General features: G+C 41.4%; 1 protein-coding gene across 1 annotated transcript; it reads left to right on the forward strand.

Moving 5' to 3' along the window:
- Positions 1-5,779: 5,779 nt before the first annotated feature.
- LOC149264332 (disease resistance protein At4g27190-like) lies at positions 5,780-20,250 on the forward strand. Its single transcript, XM_089398262.1, has 2 exons — positions 5,780-7,154; positions 19,994-20,250. The coding sequence occupies exons 1-2, from the start codon at positions 5,780-5,782 to the stop codon at positions 20,248-20,250; spliced, it is 1,632 nt and encodes a 543-aa protein (XP_089254388.1).
- Positions 20,251-20,475: the final 225 nt, after the last annotated feature.

The following is a 20,475-nucleotide window of genomic DNA, read 5'->3' on the forward strand; positions in this document are numbered from 1 at the left end:
AAGGCGCTGAATCCAAATATTCAGTGAAAAATTATTTTAAATAATACAAATCAACATTTAATCTCAATTTAAAAACAACTCCGTATATATATGCAATCTTTTACCACTCCATATTTTTGTGCTCGGTCGATGAATACATAGAATTTACAGGGGTTCTCCTTACTGAGCACCTTCTCGGTTGGGTTTTAGTTGCACAATTTCTTTCCATGGTTTCCTCGCTTGAGGCTCTGTATTGTGGGTGTTATTGTCGGAGTTGAGTGGTTGCCAGAGAAATTTCCATTTTGAGATTTTTCAAAATACATATTCCGTCGTCTGCTCTGGGGATTGCATAATAGTGATATCATGCCTGATCCTGGCTTCATCCCTGGCTTTATTGGTGTTGGCATCGACATCTCAGTCCACTATATTCTAGATCAGATTAATATTGGGCGCCGCTGCAAAAAAGAGCTGAACTCTCTTAGAGAGCAGTTACGAAGAATCGAGCCTATTGTAAGCCAGATCCACCAGTATCGCCACCAATTAAATTGGAAGAAAGGAATCCGTAACGAGGCACCATGTAACGCCCTCGAGTCTCGGGCAGGCGTGCACGATGGGCGGGCGCCCCGTGCACGACGACGGGCGTGTTTTGGCACGACGATGGGCGAACCTCCGACACTTGGACGACGAGCCGAGGTGCAGGTGCGGTCACCCAACAAGCCAACAAGCCGACGGTTAGGCACGGCGAGCTGAGGTGCGGTCACCCGAACCGGCGGACAGTTTACGGATGAGGCTCGGGCGAGCCGAAACGGCGAGTCGACCCAAGGGCGACCCGCGCCCGACGGGCGGGCGACCCATGGGCGGCCCACACCCGATGAGCGGACCACCGAACAGCGACATGGCAAACAGCATGGCATGGGCGCGAGTTGGTTCAACACGGGCGTGGCACGGTTGGGCGCGAGTTGGTTCAACACGGGCGTGGCACGGTTGGGCGCGTAGATGTGGGCGAAGGGAGGGCGACCCGGGCGGGCGCCCCTCCATACGGTGGACGGACAGAACGCGACCACAACCGGACGTGCGACAACAAACGGCAGTGCGACGAAGGGCGGACAACGTGCGACGTTCCTACGAGCCGGCTGTGACGTTTTGGGAGCACTTACGAAACACTTAAGAAATAATGCGATGGAGTGCAGACTTTATAAGGGCGTAGGGAGGCCTTGCCCTTAGGCAAGGGCCGACCTGCCCATAAGTAAAGAAGGGGCTCCAACGTATGTATTTTGGGGGTCGGCCTAAAGAGCTGACACCCCTTCATCATAGAGTTGAGATGGCTATATATTCATGGCGCAGAAGGCTCATTTGACAACAAGCACTTCGCTCTCCTCTTGGTCATCGATCTAGAGATAAAGAGGACGCAGAGAAGTGCGCATCTCTCATGCGCATAAGAGAATAAGTGCGCAGTTCTACCGGGGATTGGTTTGAGGACGACGGTTCATGGTGAAGGACGATTTGGTGCAGAATTGATTTGGTAGAGTTTTGGAGGCTCGGGTGAGCTCGCTCTTACCAAAGGTAATTGGTATCGAATTGTAAAAGGCTCTCTTGCCTCGTTGTAAAAGTTCTAAGTGTTGGCCGTGGACTTGCCCGACACACTTGTGATTGTATTATTGAAAAGAGATTCATAATATATATTTGGGCGAACTCGTTCGGGAGTTGCCCCTCCCATTATCATTGTGTGCAATTGTTATGTGCTCGGTTTTACATTGCATATTGGTTATGATTGTATATGAAGATTAATGCCTTGTCTTAATTAAAGAAGATGAATTAAGCATGTTAATGTGTAAGGCGTAGTCTATATGTACAAGTATTACGAAAAAGAAAGTACATGGTAGTGCCGCACCCCGCCAGATAACGGTTGGAAGACTACCGTAGACTTGGGGGCGTGACAGGTGGTATCAGAGCTCGGTCGGAGCTGGTGAGCAAGGTTTGCTCGTGGAAGTTTCAAGATTCGGTTTGAGCAGGATTGCTCGTGACAAGGTTATGGAGAACAGTCTGGGCTACATAGACTTGATGGTTTATGGTGAAACCGTTCGAGCCTTGGTAGACATGAATGTTGCACATAGCTTTATGACTACACGGTTAGCAAAGGAAACGGGACTGACATCTATTATGGAGGTCGAGGTAGTGGACTCTAGAGCTAAGGTGGTCGGTTTGGTACACGATGTACCTATACAGATAGAAGGACGGAGAGGCCGGTTAGACTTCATAGTGATGAAATTGAAGGTCTTCGACATGATACTTGGACGAGATTTCTTGAAGGACAGCAAGACTGTTGTTGTCCCCTTCCGGGATGAAGATGTTGCAAGCTTGACTACGATGAAGGAAGAACTTGAGGATGATCAGGTTGACCCAGGATCGTGCAGTTTGTCAACATGTATGGACGAGGTCACTCACATGGAGGGACCGCATGATGATGATGATACCTGTGTTCCATTTGAGCATTTGGTAGATGGACCGTGTGCAGTGAAAGGCAAAGCCAGTTTGCCTATGCTATGGAGGACCTTGCCATGGATGACTATGATGGGACCTTGTATGAAGAAGCAAGGATTGTCAACTATTGCAGGACTTGTTGGGGTTACTTGTGACCTTATGGTTGAAGGTGCAAGAGCCCGTGACAAGGGTGGAACTTGATGATCGTTGTGGATGATTGGGTCATGCTTTAGCCACATGGCTAAGTGCCCGGCATGACTCATGGACAGATTGAAGGGCACACCCTTGGGAGGACTTCTCATGGCCGAGACCCAGAGATAGTCTTGAGGGACACTTTGGTGGAGAGCTATGATGGAAGGGACTCATGATGCTAATGATTAGACTTCTCATGGCCGAGACCCAGAGATAGTCTTGGTGGACACTTTGGTGGAGCGCTATGATGAAAGGATGGTATGGTTGGGTGACCGAGTTCACTAAACCGAAGATTGTAGCTTGGATGGAGTTATGAGCAACTATGAAGCATTCCTACTACATGGAGAGCTGAGGCATCTTGCAGGGACCTTCTGGCCGAGACTTGTATGCTTGCTAAGGTGTTGGTTGGGGATGGTTTATGGAGCTCATGATGACATGAGATCGTTGTGACTTTTGGGACATCATATATGGTGGACTTGGAGGTCTGATGCATTGAGGAGCTGAGGTCAGGTGACTTTGATGCAGTATGGGATGCATACTTCCAAAGTACATGCATGGGACATGGCTTGGAAGAGTGACTTGGTGTGGAGGATCGATGAGACACTTTGAGGTGATGGGGTCACGATGATGATGATGATGGGTTGAGCCGAGACTCAACTACTTTTCGCACATGATGATGTTGGGATAAATGTGGCTGTTCACTTGCACATTGACACCAACCATCATGGACAGCATGTTGCAGGTAAGATGGATGGAGTTTTCATGGACCTGAGCATGGATTATGGGAGTGGATTCTTGGTCGAGTTCAGGATGTGACAGTATGCTTTGAGGAACAACTGATGGTGACATAGAGATGTGCATTCTCATGGTTTGAGCGTGACAGTTGGACTGATCACCCGACTAGTTCAGACATGGGGCCGCGAAGTGTACAGAGATGTGTTGGCATTTGTTGAAGTATCATGGCAGCAGTTCACATGAGGACGACACATGATTAAGATGACTTCCTGTTGATGATGATCTTGGTGGAAAGTTACGGAGATGATATGTTGTCGAGGACGACAACGATTTCAGGTGGAGGAGTGTGTAACGCCCTCGAGTCTTGGGCAAGCATGCACGATGGGCGGGCGCCCCGTGCACGACGACGGGTGCGTTTTGGCACGACGATGTGCAAACCTCTGACACTTAGACGATGAGCCGAGGTGCAGGTGCGGTCACCCAGCAAGCCGACAAGCCGACGGTTAGGCACGGCAAGCTGAGGTGCGGTCACCCGAACCGGCGGACAGTTTACGGTTGAGGCTCGGGCGAGCCGAAACGGCGAGTCGACCCAAGGGCGACCCGCGCCCGACGGGCGGGCGACCCATGGGCGGCCCACACCCGATGAGCGGACCACCGAACAACGACATGGCAAACAGCACGGCATGGGCGCGAGTTGGTTCAACACGGGCGTGGCACGGTTGGGCGCGTAGATGTGGGCGAAGGGAGGGCGACCCGGGCGGGCGCCCCTCCATACGGCGGACGGGCAGAACGCGACCACAACCGGACGTGCGACAGCAAACGGCAGTGCGACGAAGGGCGGACAGGTGCGACGTTCCTACGAGCCGGCTGCGACGTTTTGGGAGCACTTACGAAACACTTAAGAAATAATGCGATGGAGTGCAGACTTTATAAGGGCGTAGGGAGGCCTTGCCCTTAGGCAAGGGCCGACCTGCCCATAAGTAAAGAAGGGGCTCCAACGTATGTATTTTGGGGGTCGGCCTAAAGAGCTGACACCCCTTCATCATAGAGTTGAGATGGCTATATATTCATGGCGCATAAGGCTCATTTGACAACAAGCACTTCGCTCTCCTCTTGGTGATCGATCTAGAGATAAAGAGGACGCAGAGAAGTGCGCATCTCTCATGCGCATAAGAGAATAAGTGCGCAGTTCTACCGGGGATTGGTTTGAGGACGACAGTTCACGGTGAAGGACGATTTGGTGCAGAATTGATTTGGTAGAGTTTTGGAGGCTCGGGTGAGCTCGCTCTTACCAAAGGTAATTGGTATCGAATTGTAAAAGGCTCTCTTGCCTCATTGTAAAAGTTCTAAGTGTTGGCCGTGGACTTGCCCGGCACACTTGTGATTGTATTATTGAAAAGAGATTCATAATATATATTTGGGCGAACTCATTCGGGAGTTGCCCCTCCCATTATCATTGTGTGCAATTGTTATGTGCTCGATTTTACATTGCATATTGGTTATGATTGTATATGAAGATTAATGCCTTGTCTTAATTAAAAAAGATGAATTAAGCATGTTAATGTGTAAGGCGTAGTCTATATGTACAAGTATTACGAAAAAGAAAGTACATGGTAGTGCCGCACCCTGCCAGATAACGGTTGGAAGACTACCGTAGACCTGGGGGCATGACACACCAGCTGTTAATGAATGGCTTACAAAGTTGGAGGGCCTTCTCCGACAAGCATTAGCAATGGCGGAAAAGTGCACAATACCTACCTGCGACGTTGTCTCTCGGTATAAAACAAGTAAAAATGTCATGAAGATGAGTTCAGAGATCTGCCAACATCTTGACTCGGTTCCTTTGATGAGCTGGGCCAGCGTACTAAAGGAACTTGGGGATATTAAGGAAATGCTCCAATCCTCGGCTTCTTCTTCTGCCACTTCTTCTGCAACTGCCTCCCAACCTCTGATTGCTTCAACGGGCTTCTTCATCAAGGAACCCTTTTATTGTGGGACAAGACCGTGCTCTTTCAACACTCCAGAAGTTGGTGATGGATGAAACGGCCGACTCTCCTTTCTCGCGCATTGGCGTGTTAGGGAAGGGTGGTTCCGGCAAGACAATCCTGCTGAAGGCACTCCTAAACTATAAAGAGGCGAGGGATTTCTTTTCCGACCTATTATTTCTTTGGCTCACTGTCTCTCACTCCCCATCTTTTACAAGCCTTCTGAAAAATATGAGCCAAGAAGCATGGTTGAATGAGAGGATGAAGGGGAAAGGTTTGTGTTGATCTTAGATGATGGTTGGGAAAAGGGTGCAGAAGTGCTGGAGGAATTGGGCCTACTCAGGTTAACAGACCCCTCCAACTCCAAAGTTATCGTGAGTTCGAGGAGTCGAAGCGTATTGTTAGAGATGGGAGTTCCAAAGAAGTTCATGATCAGAATGGCGGATCTGGACGAAGATGATAGCTGGAAGTTATTTGCTTATCATGCGTTTTCATATAATAATGGAAATCTGCCAACAAACATCCGCGAAGGGATGGCCAAGCTTGTGTGTACAAATTGTGGGGGGCTTCCCCTTGTAATCAAAGCAGTGGCGAGAGCAATGGCAGGCACCTCGTATGCAGACGACTGGGAGCTGGCAGTCCAGAGGTTGCCAATCGCCAACAGCGAAGACAAAGATGCTGTCTTTCATCGGCTTGCCCGCAGCTACGGCGTTAATCTGCAGATGTGCTTTCTATATTTGGCTGCCTTCAGAGAAGATCAAATCATTCGGGCCGACATCCGGGTGATTCCGTTGTGGACAGGGGCGGGACTTCTTGGAAGGAAGAAGCTGCAAAATCGATGTGGCTCCTCTGATCCATTCGAGATGGGGAAAAGATACATAAACATCTTAGCACATAGTTGCTTGATAGAACCAATCCATAGAGACGTTGATGGGAACGTGGTCGTGTTCAGGATGCACGATGTCATACGTGATTTGGCAATACGGATTGCCAAGCAAGAAGAAAAATTCTACTGTGGCACCAGTCGAGGTTTGGCAACGTTAGCGGAAACTGAATGTTCAGGATGCACCCGGATTTTGTTGAACCACAACAGTTTAACTTCGCTTCCCGAATCACTGAGCTCTAATGAAATTTTCTCATTGATGGTTGGAAACAATAAAATTACAAGGCTTCCAAGAACACTGGTGGGCGGTATGAGCTCTCTTACGGTTCTAGATTTGAGTTTCACATTACTCTCATCATTACCAGATAGTGTTGGCCGTATGAAACAGCTGGTATTCCTGGACTTAACAGAGGTGCCCATTACCAAGGTGCCCATTACCGCGCTGCCTCCATCTCTCACAAATCTGGTAAATCTCCAAATCCTCAATCTTACCGCAACTAAAATCACAGAATTACCATATGACATTCACAAGTTGATCTCTCTTACATCTTTATCCCTCCAAGGTTGTACAAATTTGCGATGTCTGCCTCAGGGTATATCACGCCTTGCGTCCTTGCAGTACTTCTTTTTCTCCCACTTTATGTGGACGGAACATCGTGCAAAACATGGGTGCAAAAGAGTGGCTTCCATTAATGATTTGGGTAAGTTAGCGCAACTCAGAGCCTTATATTTAACCAATAACGGACAAGCAATTAGTGACGGGACCTTCGGTAATCTTTCTCACCTAGAGACACTTGAATTGAAGCTCACAGCGATGACTGGTTTACCCCATGACATCACCAATATGGCAACGTTGAGAAGATTCCATTTATGCTGCCCTGATGTGGTTGAAATTGGCAGTAACTTTGGCCAATTTCTGTGTCTGACTCATCTGAGGCTTATCTGTTGTATTAATTTAGAGGAGGTCCCTCACTTGAATGAATTAAAGAACCTAAGGCAACTCGATAAAATATTTTCATGGGTGGGGTTATACCAATTAAAAGAATTGCCAACAGTGGAAGAGGGAGCATTGCTTACACTAAAAGTATTTACATTGATGAAACGTGAAGCATTAGAAAGATTGCCAAAAAGTTATTTAGATCTTAGAACACTCCAAAAAATAAGAGTGTATGGTTGTTCAACAGTATTGGCCAATTTAAATAGAATGGAAAACACAAATAGCATTGAAGTGGTAGCAATGTCTATAAAAGACACAATAGCCTCAGAAAATTACTATAATTCTACATTAGGAACTTATATTTTATGATAAATCTTGGTGTAACGAACTTCATGTCTTTCTTCATGAAGTAGATTCAAAGGTATATATATGAAGTTTTACATTAGGCTTGGAATTTCAAATTTAGTTTATATGTCTAAGTGAAAATTTGATGAGAGGTTATATGTTTCATACCTGTCATGTTATGGTTTCTACATTACTCACTGCTATATTGTTTTTAATTATATGTAAAAAAATATGTGATTTTTGTTGAAGGGGTTATTTTTGGATCTTGGTTGTTGGGTAAAACTACAATAAATGCCTTTTATTTTTTTGTGAGTTCTAGTTAAAGAGAAGAGATATTATGCTTCAAATTGAATTAGATTCAAAATTTTAGTTGTTGTTTTTTACAAAAATGTGTTTTCCAATAGTAGCGTGTTAAAACATATTAACATTATTACTTGTTTTTGTTTAAAACTATGCAAATTCACAACGTATACATGCCACAAAAAAGAATAATGAAAAATCTTTACAAGAAGATGGATTTATGAGTGGAATCGCGATTAACAACACGTTGTTTTGTCACAAGGTTCTAACACTTTTTTATTGAAACAAAGAAAGCTATCCATCATAATAAGAAAAAATTCAATCATAGTTATGAAACATAATTTGAAAATAAAATCCTCATATTTAGAATAGTGACCACTTGTTAACTATGAAATTATTTTATTTGGTAAGCCAAAATTCATGACATGCCTAAAAAGTGTTACCAATCTCAGAAAATGTCTTTGTGTGAATATTTCATGACATGTCTAAAAAGTGTTACCAATCTCAGAAAATGTCTGTGTGAATATTTTTGGACATGCCTTCTGCAACATTGAAACTTCTCTACCTCTAAATTAGGTAACTTAAATTATTGGATCTTAAATTTATGAATTCATTTTAGTTTTACTTGTCATTTTTTTATGCTTAGAGATTCTTATTTACCATCAAGTGTATTTAGAAAATGAAAAAAATGATTTTGTAGAATGTTAAATTCCAAAACTGTTTTAGATAATTAAGATTTGTTAGATATATTTTGGTTTTTTAAATATAAATTCTAAAAATTGAATTTTCCTTATCCCAATAAGGAGGTATTCAAATATATTCCATAAATTTATTTGAATGAATACACATTTTTAATAAAAATACTTGATAAATAATCATAGTTACTTCTTACTAAAACCATTTTAACTTTTAATGTTTTATTTGAGTATTTTATAAGTTTTTTGTTTTTTGTTCTTAAATTAATTAATTTATTAAATTTTTTAAATATATGTAAAATAAGGTTTGATTTTTTTTAAGATTCTAAATGATTATATATTTAATTTTTTATAAAAAGGACACACATACACACACATTCTAAAATTGTTTGTAATAGGGAAGTATAAGTATTTATTTTTTTCAACCGTAAGGAAATAGGTTAAAGGTTCAAGGCATAGAGCTATTTGGAAGGAGTGAAACCCTGCCCCTACTATCCATGGTCATCATTTCTGTGATATGATTCTCTATGAATAACAATGATGAGTCATGCTGCATTTGCAGATAGTAGCCAATATTATCTTTTCCAACTTAATATGATAACTGAATTATAACCAACGTAAATCCATCTAACGCTGGATCTAGCATGCGTCGAGAGGGATCAAATCCCTCGAGGTGCAAACCTTTCCTAAAGTTCTACACTCCAAATATTATTCGAAATCAACATCTATGCTAAAATCAATGCATCTAGTGCAATCAATCAAATAGGATTAGAAAACACCATCTACACTAAAATCAATGCATCTAGAGCAAGCAATCAAATAGGATTAGAAATCAACATCTACACTGAAAATCAATGTATCTAGTGCAAGCAATCAAATAGGATTAGAAATCAACATCTACACTGAAATCAATGCATTTAGTACAACAAATCAAGTAGGATTAGAAATCATCATCTATACTGAAATCAATGCATCTAGCGCAAGAAATTTCCTTCCCTCTCTCCCCTCCAAACGCGCGCGCACACACACACACACACACACACACACACACACACACATACACACACACACACACACACACACACACACACACATATCTCCCTCCATATCTCCTTCTTTGTCTCTCTATCTCACCCGCCCACCAACACACACATTCTCTCTCCCCATATCTATCTATCTCTCCCTCCCTCTCTCCCTCTCTTTATCTCTCTCTTATTCCCTCTTTTCATATCCCATCTATATCTCTATCTCCCTCTCCCTCTCCTTGGTCTCTCTATATCACCCCCAAAACATACACACTCTTTCTCCATATCTATCGATCTCTCCCTCCCTCTCCCTCGCTCTTCCCCTTCTCTCCCTCTCTCCCCCTTCTATCTCTCTTCCCTCCTTCTCTCCTCTCTCCCTCTCTCTATGTATTTGTTCCTTATCACTCCCCCCCTCTCTCTCTCCACCTTTCTCTCTCTATGTATTTCTTCTTTCCTCCCTCTCTCCTTCTCTCTCTCACGTCCTCTCTCTTCCTTCCTCTCTCTCCCTTTCTCTCCCACCTCCCTTTGTCTCCCTCTCTCTCTCTCTCTCTTCGCCCTCCAACTCAATCATTATCTTCCTCCCTCTCTCCTTATCTCCCCCCTTCCTTCCATATCTCCTTCTTTGTCTTTCTATCTCACCCCAAAACATACACACACTCTCTCCATCTCTCTCTGTCTCCACTTTTCTCTCTCTATGTATTTCTTCTTCACTCCCTCTCTCCCCCTCCAATTCCATCTCTTTGTCCCTCCTTTTCAAGTCCTCTCTCCCTTTCTCTCCTACCTCCTCCTCTCTCCCCCCATCTCTCTCTCTCTCTCTCTGCCCTTCGACCTTGTCACTATCTTTGTCCCTTTCTCCTCCTCTCTGCCCCCTCCATATTTGTGTCTCCCTCTCTCTCTCTTACCCTTCTCTCCATCTCTCACTCCTCTCTTTCTTTCTCTCTTCATTACTCCTCTCCCCTCTCCTTCATTCTATCTCCATCTCTCCCTTGTCACTCTATGTCTTTGTTCTTCCCTCCATATATATCTAGAGTTAATTATATATCATGATATATTAATATATATTATAATATAACAAAATGAATATTATATTAAATTTAATAATGTATTTATCCAAAGTTATTAAATTTAATAATATTAATATTACAATATATTTATATAAATATAATATTTAATATTAATACTAATACTAATACTAATATTTTAATATAATGATATTAGATTTAATGATGTTTTTTACATAACATGATAATAAAATTTATAATAAAACTACATCAAGCTAATATATATGGTTTTTCCTTTTAAAGATTCATTTGACAAATATTTAATTAAAAGAAGTATGAAAAGATTTTGGAGCAAGATTTTCGATTCTTTGTGTTGAATTAACCTTTTCTTCTTTTCATCTAAAAAATGGTATTAGATTGAGTAAAGAGTAAAGATGTTTAAAATTTTATCTAATTTGGAACTTTAATGTGGTATTTTTCTTTTGTTAAAGGTAAATTTATGATCCCTTCAAATTCACGTATTTGATAAAAGAGTTATTAAACACATTAGAGATTTAAGATTCAAGTGAATGTTTTGGCAGACATTAACAAAAATTATTTTTAATGAAAATTATTATTTTTTGAGGACATGACATACTTACACATCGAGGTCATACTAGGTTGTAGAATGCACCTTTCGACACAATAAATTTTCTATAATATATATATATATATATATATATATATATATATATATATATATATATTTATGATTTCATTAAAATTCAATTATAATATAATATAATAAAATTATAATTATTTAATTATAATATAATTATAATTATATTATAATATAATTACACTGTAAGGTGTTCCCCTTTGAAAAAAACTCTCCTAGTTGCATCTGTGTCATAATTTGTGCCATTGGATCTTTTGTTAGACGATTAGGTTGTGATTACCTGTTGATTTAAATTGAATGGTGTGAACAATAACGATTGCAACTCAATAGTTGGATGGATGAACTGTTAATCGACTTCTTTATGAAACTTCAACCAACCTCCTTAATTTCTTATGTCGATGAGGTACTGTCTATGGAGCAGTGGTGGTTGATTGGGTAAAGTTCTTGATTTCAAAACTAAAATATTAAGAGGCCACAACATGAATCTTGGGCGATTGCAGGATAAGATTTTGAGGGTGTAAAAAAACTGTATGGGTTTTGAGGGATTTGTTTGTTTTTAATACAAATAGATTCTACAAGATTCAGATTAACCCATAGAACTTCTTTTGTAAAGTGCCATATGAATTTCTGGAGCTGAACACTGATTTTTAAATGGATTGTAAGTTATTTACTATTCCAAATCTTCAAGGCATATATCTTTGTTTCCTATTCGCATTAATTGAGAAATATCAATATCTGATTTAACATTATCTTTCCTCAGATTTGCTGGGATGCTTATTTCATATATTTTGTCAGTCCATAACTAAAATTGATTACTTGAACTTGTGCCATGGCTTCATCGTTGTAAGTTTTGATCAATGCCAGTACCAATGCCAATCCAACTGCTAATGTCTCTTCCGTTGTTGGATTTTAAAAGGTACACATCATCCTCGAATCCTTTCTTGCTCAATGAATTATTCAATGTGACTATTTAGAAGTTTGCCAGACCTTTATGTTTTGTATCTGTTAATGAATGAGCATAATTTTGATCAATAACAAACTTATTTTATCGGGTTTTATTTACCTTATATTTATCATGCAAATCAGTGCAACTAAGGTAGGCACCTCATACATCTTGCCAGGAAATATTTATAGTTATTATTATTAATGAAAAATGTAAAGCAATTTTTGATGCATCAAATTATATACATAGAAACAATCCAAAATTTGTGATTTCTCATTTTTTTGTTTAATGAAATTATTTTGTTGATAGTTTGGAGAAACATTAGTTGATTATATGTTAGAAAGAGTACTAGCCTCTTCACGTCTTATGAACTTTGGATGAAAAATTTCAAAAGTTTATGAAAGGTAAAAATAGATAATTTAGATGAAAATGGTGTCTCAGAAATAATGAGGTCTAGAAACATTTGGGGTGCATGGGATAATGATATTTCTAAAATAAAATCCTAGAAATATATTATAGAGTGAGTAGAAATTAATTCAAAATATTGTACAAATTTAAGTCAAATTGCGTAGTCTAGCAAGTGATTGTGATAAGGTATTTGGTAAAAGCAAGGACAATTATGATCCACAAAGTAATTGTAGACTTACAAGTAAAATCATAGAATAAATTCTCTAGTTTTTCTAGAGCTGGAATACTCATTCAAAAAATTTGGTGTCTCGCTTGGCCGTGACCTTAAAATTCGATAATAATAATAATAATAATAATAATAATTTAAAAAATTATTGAGATGGAATGCTTATTCAAAAAATTGTTTGCCTCCAATTCAAGTTGGGATGGGGTCCCCTGGGTCAGTTTTGGGGCAAAAGCCCAAGTTTTGATGTAAAAAGATGTAAAGTCTCCGCAAATTGTGGTCGCGGAGCGCGTAGCTAGTTAAGAGTCAAAAAGGGTTTTTACCCTCCTTTATGTAAACTTGAGTCGGTTTTTGAAGATCTACCCATGGTTCGCGGACCATGGGATTGTATAAATAGGTGTGTCTTAGAGAGTCTAAGGTAGTGATCTAAGTTTGTCTATGGGTATGACGGAAGGAGTCTAGAGAGTTAGCGCAGGAAAGTAGGGTAAAAGGCTCTGCAGCTGAGTGCGCAGAGGCCTAGAGTAGTGTCTGCAGCTGAGTGCGCGGACCCCTGCAGCTGAGTGCACAGGGAAGTTTTGAGTCTATAAGCCTATGCTGAATATCAATAAAGAAGATTGTTATAGAAATTCCTGCGTTTGGTCTCTTTACTTCTATTATGTACGATTATGACATATGCTGTGATGAAATGATGTTTTTATAAAATAATGATGTATTGATGTGCGAATTTACTTGATCCATCTTATTATCTGAATGCAATTAATGTTAAGTGATTACGCGAAGATCATAACACTTTCTGTTAAAGTTATTGAACACTTAGGTAGATCTGAGTAAACACTGATCTAAGGATAATCTATGGTGCACGTAAGTAGATAATTTTCTTGGTCAGGGTCTGCAAAAGCTAGTCATAGACCTTCACGGAGGTCTAGAGATCAATTGAGGGGAGTTACAACAATAAGTTGTAAGGGCTTAGAGATTTGTGTGAAGGGAGATCTAGGTCATAAAAGGACATCACACTAATCCCTTGGTGCAGAAACTTGGTTCCAGCATCCCACAATACTGCTTCGGGTGGGACTTCAGTCTGCGTATCGCGGATTGATGTTGAAAGGGCCAGTAGTGTAGGGATTTGTTTGGCGCAACTAACTCTGAACCTGGGTCAAGACCCACTAAGCCAACAAATGGTTCTGTTGCCGGGACCAGGATCTACATAAAGAGATGTGTGATGTCACATCACTAGAATCCAACCAAAAAGGAAATTGAGAAGTGGTTGGATAGGAAATTTGCGGCACAAGAGAACAGAAATCTGCACCTCACGAAGGAACAGTGGTTGGATAGATATTTGTACACAGAAATACACGAAATCTTCTTTTGCACCTTCCCGATCAAACTATACGAGTGGATCGCTATGTTGGTAGAAGACCAAGGAAGGTGGAGGCTTCACAGTCCAATAGTGTAGACCCTAGAGGTAGTGTAGAGGCTGGGAGCTTCTGAAGACAAGATCGCACACACTGTTGATCATTGGCTTGATCAGGTTATAGGAGGATTTGTGACAGAATTCACGGTTGACACCTCAGTCAGGTACAACGAAGCAGAGCGATGCTTCTTCAAGGGACCACGAGGTAAGTATTGAAGATCTTTAAATACTTGGATTAAGATTCTCTTGTGTGAAAAACAGGCTATGCCATTGCCTTGATGTTTGGATCTACGCGAAGTGGTCGGAGCTTTAGAAATCAAGAAAAAGCAGGTCCTGAATATAGTCCATTAATCGAACCTCCTTCGAGTGACGATGAGGGAGTGGTACAAGCCTCACCGCAGAGCACTGTCCAGTTGATAAGGCAGGGTTTTCCGTGAATACATCATCTATCCACGCCACCTCAACCTTCACCTCCACAACATACACCTTTGCCCACATCGTCACCACCACCACCATCGTTCAACATGTTGAATACAATGAATTTTCCCGTTTTCAAGGGCTTAGGAAGTGAGGGTCCAAATCAATTTTGGTTTGTTGCAGATGCTATGTGGACAACACAATAGATTACAAATGATAATATCAAGAAGGCACAGTTGGTTACCGCTCTACAGGATCGCGCGCTGACATGGTACATTAAGTACTACACTGATAATCCGTTGGCATCATTAATAGACACTCGGACCGCTTTGAACAAAGAATTCAATAAGCCTAAGTCTGACTCGCAATCAATAATTGGATTCAAGGAAATCACGATGAGGGCTAGTGAAACGCCTTGGGAGTTAGCTCAAATATTGAAGTGCATGATCTGTGAAGCTAATATGAACCTTACAGATAGTCAGCACAGCGATTGGTTTATAGCTTCGCTCCTACCCCACCTAAGGATTGCTTTATCATAGCAAAAGATAGGAATTCAAGCGGAAGCTCTGGAAATCGCGATGAGATTGCATGAAACACCTATTCAGGATGCTTCTTTGGGAGTTCAACAGATTCACATGGAGTTGCAGAACCTCTTCTTGGAATTGCAGAGCTTGAAAAGAGAAAAAGCGGCTCGGTCGAAGGTGCGCAAAGAGGTTTGGTGCCTCAAGTGTAAAAGCCAAGGGCATGATAAAGATCATTACCTTGTCTTCATGAATTATATCATGGGGGGAGCCAATGCCCCTGAGGTAGGAAGCTCCAGCAGGACCAAGTACAGGGCCCGCGCTATGGTGCGCTATTTGTGAGGTGGCTGGAAAGCATGTAACAGATAATTGTCACTTGCTGCAAACGTTTGTGGAGAGACCACAACAATTATTCTACGATTTATGTAAATTGGTGGGCCACGATGAACGCCATTGTCGTATCTACGAATTGATGATGGAAAGGATGCCTACGTATCGAATGCAAACAGAAACCCAGCCTCCGGATCAGGGCGCTCGAGTAGCACGCAGAGGATATTAGGGGCGCGAACGAGGTAGAGGAGGAGGAGGCACTGGTAGAGGTCGTGGGTAGGTCATTTGCTATAATTACGGAATGCCAGGGCACTACGCGTGGGAGTGTACGAGCTGGACACGACCGTCATGTCAATACTGCACTTAGTTTGACCACACAATAGAAGAATGCCTTGCATTGTTAGCTAAGATGTAGCAGAAGAAGGCACAACCTCAACATCCTACCCAGAACTTACAGAAGATGAGGGTCGAGTTCCGCGAGGAAGATCCAAATGTGAATATCGTGCTGCGAAGCAGAATGACGACTGGTGATGATAAAGGAAAATAACCTGAAGAAAGAGGGTGGGTTCGCAAGGCCCCAGAAAAGGAGGTTGGGTTTGATCTGGAGCGCACAAAGGAAACGTTTATGGAGGTGAAGAAAAGCTTCGCTAGGAATTCAAGACAAACTGCCAGAAATCGGGGCGCCTACCGAGGTTGACCCCTATGTGCTTACCACCTTCTTGGAGACTTGTATGAAACTATTGCATGATAGAAAGGCTGTGAAAGGGCTACAAGAGTTGATAAATAAGTGCGCTGGTAAGGGGAATGATCTTGAGGGACACCCCATAGTCCACAAAATCGACAAACATAAGACAAGAAAAGGGCGTGAGATGAGGCCCACCACGCGAATAGGAGACTATGAGATGTACTAGGTTATTTTTGATCTAGGATCTGATGCGAACATTTTTCCTAAACTGACATGGGAAAGAATAGGGAGACCTGCACTACAATGGTCTCTGATTCAATTGAGGATGGAAAACCAGCAGAAGATTATCCCTATGGGACGATTGCATGGAGTGACCGTAGATATGGAAGGTGCGAGCGCGCTGGCTGAGTTTGAGGTAATAGAAATTGTTGATGACATCAATAAATGCCTCGTGCTCCTCGGAATTGATTGGGTTATTGATATGAATGGGGTCATCAATTTGAAGGCGCGGACAATGTCGTTTGAAAGGAAATCACTCTGGATTAATCCGACAGCTGATGGATGGATTGCATGGGACCGTGAAATCTCTTGTACCTCAGACTCCAATGAAGAATTGGAGCATTGGCAAAATAGGTTACACGAAGTATCTACGATGTGCTACAATATGATGACTAAATCACTGCGCTGTGTGTCATCAGAGGTAAGAAATTTACCTTATTATGATGGTTTAACTGATGTAGATAAGTTTTTGGATGCCTTTGAAAGAGAAGTACCTGAGGACCATCACTTTCAAGCACTGGATTTGGCGCTGCGCGCTACGCCCGCACGGTGGTGGGGTACGCACAAAGACAACTTTGATGAATGGCGCGAGTATAGGAGAATGATGAGGTTGTGGTTTGGCCGCCCAAAAGTTCGATTGACTGAGAAATATGATGGGAGGAATGATCCATGCGATCATTTAGCAAAATGGACTAAATTTTATGGAACAGAGCTGCAATAGGAATTGGTGCATTTATTCTATCACACTTTGGATATAATCTCTATGAATTGGTACCTGGAAACGGAGCTCCGCCATGGCACCGCAAAGTGGGATATATTAAGGGAATGATTCTTAATGACCTTCAGTTTTGAATATGGGTTCGAAAGCATTGATGAAGCTCTGCAGGAGGTTAAAGTGGCAATCTTCAAAATTCTGCAGGATCCTTTGGAATTAGTTCAACTAGATTGGAGCACCCAGCTATGCCATGCACTAGAATGCTATAATATGACTGCTGAAGTGGAGGATGAAGATCCAAGGAATATCAATATTCCAGAAGCAGAGGGCCACCGCGAGGCCGAAGGTACATAGATAGAAAACACTGACATCACCGCGCCATTGAAAACTAGGCAAGTAAACATTGGCACAGAAGAAAAGCCAAAATTTATGAAGATCGGGGATTATTGGGATGATGCCATGGTAGATAAAGTTGCTGAGTTGCTCCATGAGTATCAGGATTTGTTTCCTACAAAATTTTCGAACCTGAAAGGTATCATAGGAGACTTGGGCATGATGAAAATTACCTTGAAACCGGATGCGAAGCCGATTAAGCAGAGGCCATATCGCCTTAATCCAAAATATAAAGAAAAGGTCCACTTGGAGTTGGACAAAATGCTTGAGGCAGGCATTATCAAACCAGTGGAGGAATCTGATTAGGTGAGCCCAATGGTAGTTCGAGAAAAGAAACAAAAGGGAGAAATATGGATCTGCGTGGATCTTAGGAAGCTTAATGATGCCTGTGTCCATGATCCTTTTCCGACACCATTTACAGATGAGGTACTGGATAATGTTGGAGGGAAAGAGGCCTACTCATTCACTGATGGGTTCTCTGGGTACCATCAGATTAAGATCATGCCAGAGGACAGGAGCAAGACAACCTTCGCGATGGAATGGGGTCGTTTTCAGTCATAGGGTAATGTCGTTTGGACTCAAGAATGCGCCGACGATCTTCTCTTGCGTAGTCATCACGATGTTCAAAGAATTTATTCACAAATTCTTGGAGGTATATTTTGATGACTGGATAGTATTTGGGTTAGTAAAGCGCCATGTAGCCAGTCTACGCTTAATGTTGGATACATGTCGAAGGTTTTAGGCTATGCTGAACCTGAAGAAGTGATTATTCTATGTCCCCTTTGGAATTTTGCTGGGTCATGTGGTGTGCAAGCAAGCACTAATGGTGGACCTTGCTAAGATCATGGTCATAGTCAATTTGGAGGCTCCAAGGAGTGTCAAACCGCTGTGCACAACAGTCCAGGAACGAGCTTCTAAAACTTCACGAATTTAAGTGGTTAAAAATTTATTGATGGTGTTGAATCCATTTCCATCATTAAAAAAAACAATTTAAATGGATTCTAGCCAAAAATATGTCTCCCCCGAAATTGTGAGCCAGATAAACAACACCTTATTTATACTAATCCTATTATTTCTACGTGATATAGACACGTTGATCATAACATTTTTCGAAAAGGATACGGAGGGACTCCTTGGAACAAGGGTGTAGTTACATGGATATGAACCATGGAAACCTAAAATAATTTAAATGAAGTATAAAATATGGTGGATGCCAGCAGGCATCACCAGTATAAATATGCAATCGTTTATCACATATTATTATGCTTAATAGATGAAGAGATATAATTTATATAGGATTTTGTTACAGAGAACCTTCTTGGTTGGGTTTTAGTTGCACAATTTATTTGCGTGGTTGAGGCGCTATATTGTGGGTGTTATTTTTGGAGTTGTGTGATTGCCTGAGAAATTTCCATTTTCAGATTTTCAAAAATATATATCGGTCACCTTCCCTGTGTTAGTGTTTTTTTGGTGTTATAGTGCTACGGGGATTGCATAATAGTGATATCATCCCTGATCCTGGCTTCATCTCTGGCCTTATTAGTGTTGGCATCAACATCTCAGTCCAGTATATCCAAAATTAGATTAATATTGCATGATGCTGCCAGAAAGAGTTGAACTCTCTTAGCGAGCAAGTTCAGAGAATCGAGCTTATTATAAGCTAGATCGAGCGGTATCGTGTCCAATTAAATTGGAAAAAATGAAACATGGAAAATTTAGGGGCTAATTTTACATGATTTTTACAAAAACATGATTTGCCAATTTCATTTTATTCTAAAATTGTTTCGCCCAAATTTTATAGGATAAAATTATTCTACCCTAAAAATCGCTAACCTTATATAGAATCTACCTATAAAATAATTAGAAAATTGGATATTTTTATAAAGATATCAACAAATTTTTTATAGTTTTCATATTAGACACTAGTGAGATTCGCCAAGATTTATAAACTTTAAAATAAATTTCGGTGCTTAAGATTTTCTTTGAAATGAATTCGTAATGAGGCACAAGTTGTTAATGAATGGCTTACAAAGTTGGAGGGCCTTATCCAACAAGCAATAGCAACATGATATCTTAGCCCAGTCCTCTCTTAGTAATATGAATATATTTTATTTCTTCAATTTTTAACATGGATCGGAGTTGGTGAGATTTGGTGGTTGTGGGAATTCCTAAGTGGAAAACTTTTGGTCCTTGGTCGTTAGTACGAAGGAGGCCTGACAAGGAGGCGAAGTGTTGACGAATAACACAAAAAATTGTTTTTTTTTTTTTAATGAGGTAAAATTGGAGCAGTGCAGGCTCTATACCATATAGTCATGCTTCCCTAGCTTTGGAGTAGCACAAGTTTTGGTTTGGAAAAGCGTGCTTATCAGCCTCCAGTCTAAGTGATTCTGAGCAGCATGGACCATAAGCGTGGAATTCTCAAAAAGAGCACTGTTGCGTTCTGAATGTCCAGTGGTTTCCCTTTCAAGGTCAATTGCATCGATTGCGTTTCGATGTTGCAAGTTGCATGGCATGGAGATCGTGGATACATCGAGTTTCCTTCTTGGAAAAGACACTGAAGCATTTGCACAAATCAAGCTACTGGGATCGTTGGTGGATTTGTCGTGCTCTGTGATGATCACCATGGGTTGTCGTTTTTATACCTTCAGGCGTAAGCGGGTCAGAGTGGTGGTGACAACGTTGGTGCCAAGATCAGGTTATGACCTATAGATTTGAATTCGAGGAGCAGTGAGTTGTTGTGGAGCTCATGGGTGCGGTGCTATCGTGGCTTTGGTCTAGTGATCTGGTGCGGTGTGCGTGAAATAACCCATCAATTTCGGTGGTGCCTTCACGTGGGAGACCTGTGGTTGTTGTGGTGAGTGTCATCGTGGCGATTGATTCCGGTGAATTGGAGTGCATCGAAGCGTGGTGGTATATCCCAGGTGGTATATTCGA

This window comes from Pinus tabuliformis, chromosome 6 (assembly GCF_031772625.1).
Source record: "Pinus tabuliformis cultivar Carrire ecotype Pingquan chromosome 6, CPIR1, whole genome shotgun sequence".
NCBI lineage: Eukaryota > Viridiplantae > Streptophyta > Pinopsida > Pinales > Pinaceae > Pinus > Pinus tabuliformis.